This window comes from Azolla caroliniana, unplaced genomic scaffold (assembly GCF_043228905.1).
Source record: "Azolla caroliniana isolate FFs.n. ecotype wild unplaced genomic scaffold, voAzoCaro1.0.p SCAF_16, whole genome shotgun sequence".
NCBI classification, from domain to species: domain Eukaryota; kingdom Viridiplantae; phylum Streptophyta; class Polypodiopsida; order Salviniales; family Salviniaceae; genus Azolla; species Azolla caroliniana.
Genome location: NW_028230451.1, coordinates 7,790,881 through 7,801,401, shown reverse-complemented (window position 1 = coordinate 7,801,401; position 10,521 = coordinate 7,790,881). Strand labels below are relative to the sequence as shown.

At 37.0% G+C, this 10,521-nt stretch overlaps 1 protein-coding gene across 1 annotated transcript; it reads left to right on the top strand.

Annotated features, from left to right (window-relative positions):
• The first annotated feature begins 469 nt into the window (after window positions 1–469).
• On the top strand, window positions 470–9,403 carry LOC147853896 (uncharacterized). Its single transcript, XM_087332171.1, has 14 exons — window positions 470–604; window positions 1,384–1,480; window positions 1,569–1,631; window positions 3,567–3,689; window positions 5,424–5,507; window positions 5,609–5,724; window positions 6,429–6,530; window positions 7,341–7,454; window positions 7,554–7,610; window positions 7,698–7,764; window positions 7,850–7,903; window positions 8,608–8,682; window positions 8,810–8,845; window positions 9,028–9,403. The coding sequence occupies exons 1-14, from the start codon at window positions 588–590 to the stop codon at window positions 9,112–9,114; spliced, it is 1,092 nt and encodes a 363-aa protein (XP_087188297.1). The 5' UTR covers window positions 470–587; the 3' UTR covers window positions 9,115–9,403.
• The last annotated feature ends 1,118 nt before the right edge of the window (window positions 9,404–10,521 follow it).

Here is a 10,521-nt window from a genome sequence, read left to right as displayed (position 1 = left end):
ATGTAGGGGGGTTGAACCCATTACTCATTGGTCTCCATTAGGCAACTTTATCAATCGAGCTACATCTATATGGGCACTCTTTTCTCTCTCTGGTATGCATTATTCACACTTGTGGCATAACAGAGAAAGACGATCATGATTTTCAAACACGAGAGAGGCCTGCTGGTTTAACAAGAGTGATCTCTTGATTTAAAGAGCACCAACAGGGTGGGTGAGCGGACAAGGAGCGGGCCGGTCGGATGGGCGGGCGGCCAATAGGATGGGCAGGCAGGTGACTATGAGAGATTGATTGATTGATTGGGCCTCTTGTTATGGGCTCCTTCCTGCTGCTGCTGCTGTGGTGCAATTTACAGTTAGAATTAGTTTAGTGCTGCTGCTTATGATCACGTTGAGAAGTGATCTCTATCTCGCACCCAGACTGACAGATGCAGAGATAGAAATCATAGTTTACTTTTTGGGCTATGGTGCTCTTTGATTCCATCTCTCCTCTTACCCTTAGCTGAATACCCATTTCTCATATACCTCTCCTCCCTCTCAAACTCTCGTGTTTCTTCTTCTTCTTTTCTTTCCTGGGTCCTCGACAAACAATGGCCATTCTTCACAGGTATAAGCAACAAACAGAAGGAACCCATATATATATATATATACACCCTAAACCCTAAACCCTCAAACCTAAACCCTATATATATATATATATATATTAATTCTTACCAAGTCTCCTTGTTTTTCTTCCTCTTCTTCTCCTGTCGATTCTATCTCCGTGTTTTCTTCAAAAATTTCGAGGGTTTTTTAACGAGTCATTATTCATTTAATTTTATATTTGATATATCCATCACTTGCAGGTGATCTATTCTTGTTCTTTTCTCTTCAAGGTCTTTTGTATGTATGTATGTATGTATGTATGCATGCATGTGTATGGATATGTCTATATATGTATTGTAGAATTTACGTTGGATTTTTGTTCCTTCCTGATTGGGGACACCCCACTCAATCAACCGCTAAGTATTTTATGCCACAGGTTGTATTGTGCAGAAAACTCACGCCAAAACCTATCCTAAAACCCTCTTAAATCCTGTGACAAATGTTTATCTGGGTGTGTTTTGATCCTCCTCAGAGAAATTCGTGAAGTGAAAGCACTAGATATTTTTTATTATTATCGGAAGATGTATCATGCCATGAAAAACGCCAAATCCATTCAACCCCTTCCTCGTAAACCCTGTAATTAGATGTATTTGTGTGTAATTGTGAATACCATTTTTGGGGAAAACAAGAAGAAAAAATCAAACAATATATAGAAGAAAAGAACTCTGCCAAAATCCATTGTAAATGTCTCAGTTATATATGTTTAGATTACATTGGATTTTGTTTTTTTGTTCCATCTAGTGGCTTCGCTAGAAAGACCTCTGACACGAGAAGAGTCATGTTTGGTGTGGCTATGGGTTTTCTGGCCGGCTTCTTCATTGGAACCACTTCCAACAATGTATTATGGTGCATCCTATACCTTTGTTACATCGGTATTTCTTGTTTCCATTTTCTTTGAGCTCACTTTCTGGTTTTTGGCCATACAGTTTGGCTCCAAAACAAGAGGTTCCTTGAGTCAAATAGCTGATTTTTTACCATCAACATCTAAGGTGAGAAAACTATAACTTTCTTTTCAGTGATCAGTTAAACATGTGGATTGGCAATGTTGCATATTATGTTCTCGAAACTTGCCTAGAAGAAGTTTTCTCAAACTTTATAGCCTCATAATGCCCAGCAAAAAATCATTTCTTAGAATTATCCTATTCGTAAGTAGATTAATAGTGGTCAAATGATGAATTGGTAGAGCATGTGCTTTGAGGAACATTTCGTTTGTTTTGCACTAATATGGGTAAATTCACCCTACATGTAATGATTTGAGAGTACAGCAGCCCCACATTTAGGACTGTGAAATCCAAATTCTTGATCCATGAAACAATGTTGAACATTGAGAAAGAGATATTAAGCCTTCGCCATGGGCAAAGATTTATTAGTGCGGAATCACACACCTTTTGTGGGAAAACAAGATAACATGGATCAGCCCCAAAATACCACTTGGTACAAAGATGGCCCACTATAAGACACACTTCTTACATACATCGGAGGATGGATTTGTCATCAGGCCACCTTATATGGACATACATCTATCCTATGCGTTGCGTAGTGTGATAGGGCAGTTGCGAACTTCATCACATCAGCTACAGATTGAGGTAGGCAGATATACACGACTACCTCTAGAAGAGAGAATTTGCCAATTGTGTCATCAAGGAGTGGAATCTGAGGAACACTATGTTTGTCATTGAAGTGTCTTTTATGAAATCAGAGGAAGATACCATTGCCTCTTTAAACAAGGCTTTGGCCCACTACACAAGGTAATGGAATATGAGGACCAACGATGCCTAGGACTTTTCTTGCAAGAGCTCAAGAGACATCGGGAAAAGTTGTTGAAGAATATAGCCACACAAGCTCATCCACAAAGAACAATCACAACTTTCTTTAGCTCCATCACTTCTACTAATGCTACAAGGGGGCTCCAGATTAGGACATAACAAAGGGGTTACAATTGATCGGGCAATAGCAATTTTCCGTGCACTTAGGCCCTGGCCCCATGGACCACGACCTCGACACCCTTGTCATGGACAGATAAAAGCCATTATCTCCCGCCATCGTAGGTGCTTCCCTCGCTTCGAAGACATTTCCATTCTGGATCGACCTATGCTAGAGATCTTTCGAAGACAAAAGCTACAATATACCTAACTTGAGAATCTCACATGTGACAAAACCAGATTCCCTCATTTCTTCTCTTTTCATCTTATTTACTTTTATATTTACTGTGTAATATTTATTTTATCTTGATTTGTTCTCAAAGACAAGACAACACTGAAGATGTAATCTCTTATTTGGTCTTATAGGCCATTTTGGCCTCTTAAAAGACGTTAAAATATCTTTCTTTCTTGAGCTTTCATTGTGGTTGAGTTGTCCCCTCATGTTTCCTCAAGTCAAGTGGTTCCATTTGTGAACCACTCCAGGGCATTGAAGGCCATTCAATAAAAGTTGATGATCTTTCACTTTTGTGATGGTTCAGTGAAGAGGTGGCGACCTTTCATCATCATGTTCTTTGATTGGCCATAAACCAGCAGGATTCTAGAGCATATAAATGTAACATGATAAAGGAAAGCATGGCATGCGTTTCTAGAGATTTCAACCTAATTGAGAATTATCTTCCATCATTCCAATACCTATGACCCTCTTCCTCATTTCACACTGAAGGATGTGGTGTCTCACAATTGGAACTTCGTATTAACCAGTTGTTGGTCTTTAACTGAAACTTGTTGAATCTCCTTTTTCAGTTTACGAAATATCAAGTTTTTAGTTGATAGTCGATAAGAAAAGAAAAGAGTATCCTGTAATGAAATGCATGTTCTCCTTTCTGGGTTCATCTATAACTTGTAGTGGCAAACTAATGATGTCTACTATTTACTGAGATCTTGGCTTGTTTTAGTCTTTTTCAAATCGAACTGCTAATATTTTCCTTTACATCTCTGAAGTACAAGTATGTGCTGCAGACCTCACAACAAAGTAGTCTTAATGCTGCAAAGGTTCTACCTCCTGGTATCATTGCTGCAACAACAGATTTGTATCTGCGTAGGCTTTGGGGTAATCCCGATGAGGTTTGTTCTGTTTGATTTTTTTTTCTTCTGAAAAGTGGTTAAAACTTCACTTTGTACCAAGTATGTGTTATTTGAGTTTATTCCTAGAAATTGAGCTAATTGTAGAGGATGCTGAAAAGTTTCCCATCTGTTTACTTATGCCGAAAAGTTATGATGGTTATTTGAATTATATAGCCATACTTTACTCATAAGATGGAAGAGACTAATTTTGGTTGTGATTTGGAAACCACAATATCCTTGAATTGTATATTACACATGATATTTCATTAGTAGTGAGTATGTAAGAATGGTATGTCTACTGAAAGCTGAATTGGTCTGTGAGACAGATTATAAACACAAGTGTATTTTTACTTTGGGTATCCAGAGAAAGGCAAAATATTACATGATAAAGAACATGACTGGCTAATCTGGAATTTGGAAATAAAAAACAGGAAGGCATGTTTTAGGTAGTAGGGATTTTCATGGAGGAGTCTCTAATGTATATGAGAAAGGTATACAAGCATGGTATCCATGGACTATATGACTGATTCCACTTGAAGCTGATGATGGGATAAATAATGGCATGCAAACAATGGGAATGATGTAAAGAGGTAGTATGGTTGCTAGGTCTGAGAAGATAGAAATGGCTCTCTCCTCCATTGATTGTTAATGTCTGGCAAGTCTGAGTCACAATGACCTATCTCCAATGCCTTGTTACTGCCTTGTCTTCTTTGATTTGTGATACCAACGTGTGCATTGTTATGGGTTTGGGAACTGTTGGGTCCCTTCTCGTTCTCCCTGTTCCCATGTGTTCTTTTGAATTCGAGACTTGACAGTTAGTGTTAGGCCATGAGAATTATAGTATTTTATAAGAGGGATCTTTTGTCGTTTATAGTATTGTTAGCAACATGGGTAGGACCAGTTGTCAACTGCTGCTAAGACTAATAATGATTATGTTAAGTGTTCAGGACGAACCGTTCTCAACTAAGTCATCACATTCACCCAGTAAACTAATGAGCTCATTAATATAAGCAATTATGTAGTGAACATACACAACTTAACTAAATAAAACACACTCAAGAATGAATGCACTTCCAGAAACCAAGGAGACCAAAATCATACAAGAAATTAAGGAAAGACTTACCTCTTTACAACTTGGGTGTGTTCATCTTATCCCCTTTACACTTGTGGGGACACAAGCCATTTCTTAACTTCTACCAATTTACTTCCTCCTTATGCATGCCAATGTTCTGTTCGTGACACTGAACTATGAATGAATGAATGTGGGAGGAAATCAATATTTGTGCCTTATACAATGAGAAAGCATCCTTCTTAATAGTTTTATCTGTAGAGTTAACATTACTTATTGAAGAACTATCCATATATGAGGTTATGAATTCTACACATGATGGAGAATATTCTATGAGGACAAGGAATGCAGACTATTTTCAAAATTTGTGTAGTTTTGTATTACATGTTTGCTCTCATTTTTCTGGTGCAAGAAATTTCTATGATGGTTTGTTTTCATATCACCACATTAATTCGTTTTTTATCATTAATATATGAATGCATTTACATACTGGTTTCTGATTTTACATGAATGAAAAGGTCTACATTATGAAAGTGCAGTCCTCTGCTGTGTTGTCATGAAAATTCTTATTTCAGTTTTTACATTAAATTGTAACATAATCTTTCTTTACCTCTAATAGAAAGATTGTATTATGGTCTTTACATGGGTCTTGGTTTGTGTTGCAGGATTTACCATTCAAGGCAAAGTATTTGGTGACATTTACAGTTGGTTTTGACCAGAAAGACATTATAAAGGCCGCCATGTCTAAGGTTTGTTCTCCATCTGGTCAGTCATGACATTATTGCCATTTCATTCTCATGAAGCGTTTGGCTGAATTTTTAACAAAATGCATCATCCTTTAATATCAAAGTTCTCTGCAAATTGGACGGTTGTGCTTTTCCACTATGATGGACGCACAAATGAATGGGATGAGTTCGAGTGGTCTCGAAGGGCAATCCATATCAGTGCGAGGAAACAAAGTAAATGGTGGGTTTCTAATTATATTTTGATTTAGTGTTTTTTTTAAATTTTAGTAGCTGGAGAGGACTGATTGGAACCTTTTCAATGGTCTGTCAAAAAAGAGTCCTATCAGATCAAAACTTATATCACATCCATAACTAGACTATCATGAAGGAGGAAACAGCCATAGTAACACCATGAGGAATATAGATGATGGCCTCTATAAAACTATATAATTTCCATGCAAGTCTTGTTTAACCTTGTGTACGAGTCAATGTCATGCTAGACAACAAAGGCGGTCTTACAAATTTGCATGCCAAATTATAATCAGAAAATACTGTGCTCTCAATAGCATAGTGTTTATTGAATATCATATACATCATGTTTATATCAAGAAAAGGTTGCTTATGCTTGCCATTTGTTGGCAACATGTTGCCCTGTATAGTTGAATGCAAGGTTGTGTGCCTGAGTTTCTTTATGAAAATTGAGCTATTGATATCAATGCATATGGATGTATTTCTCATGTTGAGCCTCCGGGATTTGGGTGCACTTATATTTTTTCTTTTATCGAGCACTTTTAGGATGAATTATTAGCGGAGTAAGTTCTATAGTAACACTAGAGTGACTGATCTTGCATCTTGAAACTGTTAAAGTTACTTACACACATTTCAGAGATATACATGTTGTATGTATCTCAGTCTCATCTCGAGTGTTTCTGATGATGACTACAGGTGGTTTGCAAAGAGATTTCTCCATCCTGATGTCGTGGAGCCCTTCGATTATATATTCATTTGGGATGAAGACTTGGATGTGCAGCATTTTGATGCAGAAGAGTACGATTTCTTGTGACATAGTTCAATTATGAGAATATCTGTAATTTAAATGCTACAAAGGGTTTTGTAGAATATCGGTTGGCTTTAAATTGTCTAAATAGCGTCTCTCTTTCTCTCTTATAATGTTTAAAGGGCAATGCTTTCCAGTGGTACTCTGTAAAGATTTTGGGTTCTTTATTTAACTAGGATTGACAATAACATTCTCTAGATGAAAGAGAAGTTAGTTGTTACCCCCAATGACAAGTTGCCATTCAAAGAGCCCTTTTTCCTTCTATGTACACATATTTTAGAAATAGGCCACAAACATTTCCAGTCATATATTCGATAAATACATATATCTCCATGTGTTAGTGTTGTCATTCCTTGCAAAAGAAAGGTCTGAGCTAATTTACAGTCTTTTAGTGATGTTTGTAGCACCCCATGTTTTTCCCCAGGTATGTTGAGCAACTGAGGAAATGTATGCTACAGATTTCAGACATTCAAATTATAATAAGATTTTGCACAGCAATTCAGAGCTTTTTATTGACATGGTAAAAACCTTGGCTACACTAGAAAATGATCACACACTTCACATATATGATATGTCCAGGCATTCACGAAATCAGGAAACTTCACTTATTATGCTGTCTCTTGTCAAAATAGTCATATATTGATCATTGGCAGCTAATATTATCAAAGTTTGCTTCTGCTTGGATATATCTTTCAGGCTCATGTTACCTGAAAGTTTGTTTTTATGTAACTTTAAAGTAGTTAGTACCTGTCTTCGTTATAGGCGTGGTGCTGATGAAGATGTTTTGTAATGGAAATTAGGTATGTACGATTAGTAAAGAAACATGGTTTAGAGATTTCTCAACCAGGTTTAGAACCTGACCGAGGGTTGACATGGCAGATGACAAAGCGACTGGGCAATTCTGAAGTGCATAAGTAAGACCAGTTTAAACTGTGCAAAATAAGGGCTGCTAGAAGTTTTTCTCCAAAATTTTGTGTTGGGGTGCATGCTTATAATCTACATATTTATTACAGGTCCACAGAGGAAAAACCTGGCTGGTGTTCTGATCCTCGTAAACCTCCATGTGCGGGGTAGTTTTTGTCTCTTCTCAATTTTTCTGTTTATTTATTTGTGTAATCTTTATCATTTTTAATGGACCTTCCAAATTTTCTGTCTAGATTTGTAGAGATCATGGCACCTGTCTTTTCAAGGACAGCATGGCAGTGTGTTTGGAATATGATTCAGGTCATGATCTATAAGATGCTAATCAGAAATCATGAAATTTTTTAAAACATGTACAAAATACTGAAGGTGGCTATGTGTGTTGCAGAATGATCTTGTTCATGGCTGGGGTTTAGACTTCACATTGGGAAAGTGTGTTGAGGTAGGATTGAGTTTTTTTTGTTTTACATTTCCCAGGCTCATTTATATCAATGAAATTTATGAGGGGTTAGTGTGCTTCTTCACTATGTATATGCATGTTTATGCTGCATTTGGGTTCTTGGTTGTGCAGTTTTTGCAAGAATGAGATTTATATTAAATTTCTTTCTCTGTATATCATCATTGTATTCATGATCCATAAAAGGAGGGAGAGAAGTGTGCTGGTAGAAGAACAAGCCATCGGTTGCTAAGCTAAGAGGAATCATGTATGAAAGACTGCTAACTGTGCACCCTTCCCTCCCTTTTTTTTAAAGATAGAATGAGAGTAAGGGGTCTGAGTTAGTGATCTAACCATGTTCTGAGCGGTGGATGTTTGTTGATTTGAAACCCGGGAGAAGTAGGGGTTGTTGTAAACGGTGGAGGTTTTGTCTGAGGAGACTATACAAGGATTGAAGACTTTAAACCACCATTTTCAACCATAGGGATGGTCATGAAAACGTATACAAATAGTAAATTCAAAATTCAGGTATTTTGATTTAGTTAAGTGTACATCAGCTCTACATTAATTTCTGGGGTCGGGTGAAGGAACAAGAGAACTGAGACATTTCTAGAAACTCGTCCCATGCTATTTGGAGTTCTTCTAAGTAACTGGAAACAAAAAGTGGAGAGATAGTGATGATTAAGAAAGTGTGTGCTTCATTTTTGCAGCCTGCTCATGAGAAGATAGGTGTTGTCGATTCACAGTATATTGTACACAAAGTGGTGCCATCCTTAGGTAATCAGGTAATCATTTTGATCCAAGTGGTCCTTGCGGGGAGTGAACCTTTCGTCACAAATACATTATGATACAATACAATACAATACAATGTTTTTTCTCACTCTATGTGAACATGTGTGAAATTTCATTCAGGGCAAAGCTACTGATAACAAAACCGCCTGGGAAGGGGTAAGGCTCAATTTAACCCTTTTGTTTTCTTTATTTCATGGAAAGTAATTAGTAGAACGAAATGCCTATATCAAATGCATTGTGTTCATGGACAATACAACTCTTAAGATATATTAAGGTTACGGTTATAATTTAAGAGAGAAAGAAAATAAGTTACTGTTATAATCTTTGTAATCATGTAGGTAAGAGAGCGTTGCCATCTTGAATGGAGAACATATAAAGAACGAATGCAAAGAGCTGAAAAAGGAATGGAGAGGGTTAGAGGATAATGTTTTGGCAAGAAGATAAAATGTGAAGATTTTTCAGTCGGTATTGATGCATGTAATAAATATATATGGACTTCTGTCATCGAAAACAGGATATGATGTTGCATTATCCTGCAGTTCATCTTTGTCGAATTCGAATTCATATCTTATTTGTATGACTTACTGGTGTATCATATCTGAAGAGCCTGTTTTGGTACTCATTTCCTATACGTTACATTACATGTATATAAAGAGGGTTTCACTTTGCAACTCGTTTTTTATCGCTACATTTTATATGAAGACCATTTGTTTTCATCACTTTGTCCTAATCCAAATATGTACTGGTCTTCTTCATTACAAATATTTTTTTGGCTCATCCCACTATGATTTTGGAGTGAAGAAATAAAGAACAACTTTTGAATGTATAATATAGAAAGCATGTAAACTTTTATAGAAAGAAAGAAAGATATATTAACGTCTTTTAAGGGGCCAAAATGGCCTATAAGACCAAATAAGAGATTACATCTTAAGTGTTGTCTCGTCTTTGAGAACAAATCAAAATAAAATAAATATTACACAGTAAATATAAAAGTAAATAACATGAAAAGAAAAGAAATGAGGGAATATGGTTTTTGGCACATGTGAGATCCTCAAGTTAGGTATATTGTAGCTTTTCTCTTCAAAAGATCTCTAGCATAGGTCAATTTAGAATGGAAATGTCTTCGAAGCGAGGGAAGCATCTACGGTGGCGGGAGATAATGGCTTTTATTTGTCAATGACAAGGGTGTTGAGGTAGTGGTCCATGGGGGCGGGACCTACGTGCACGGCAAATTGCTATTGCCCGATCAATTGTAACCCCGTTGTTATGTCCTAGTTTGGAGCCCATTTGTGTATCCCCTGATGGACTTATAGGATTAGTAGGAGTGATGGGGCTAAAGAAAGTTGTGATTGTTCTTTGTGGACGAGCTTGTGTGGTTGTATTCTTCAACTTTTCTCGATGTCTCTTGAGCTCTTGCAAGAAAAGTCCTAGGCATCATTGGTCCTCATATTCCATTACCTTGCGTAGTGGGCCAAAGCCTTGTTTAAAGAGGCAATGGTATCTCCCTCTGATTTCATAAAAGACACTACAATGACAAACATAGTGTTCCTCAGATTCCACTCCTTGACGACACAATTGGCAAATTCTCTCTTCTAGAGGTAGTTGTGTATATCTGCCTACCTCAATCTGTAGCTAATGTGATGAAGTTCTTAGCTGCCCTATCACACTACGCAACACATAGAATAGATGTATGTCCATATAAGGTGGCATGATGACAAATCCATCCTCTGATGTATGTAAGAAGTGTCTTATAGTGGGCCATCTTTGTACCAAGTGGTATTTTGGGGCTGATCCATGTTATCTTGTTTTCCAAGTTAATAATATTAGTTCGG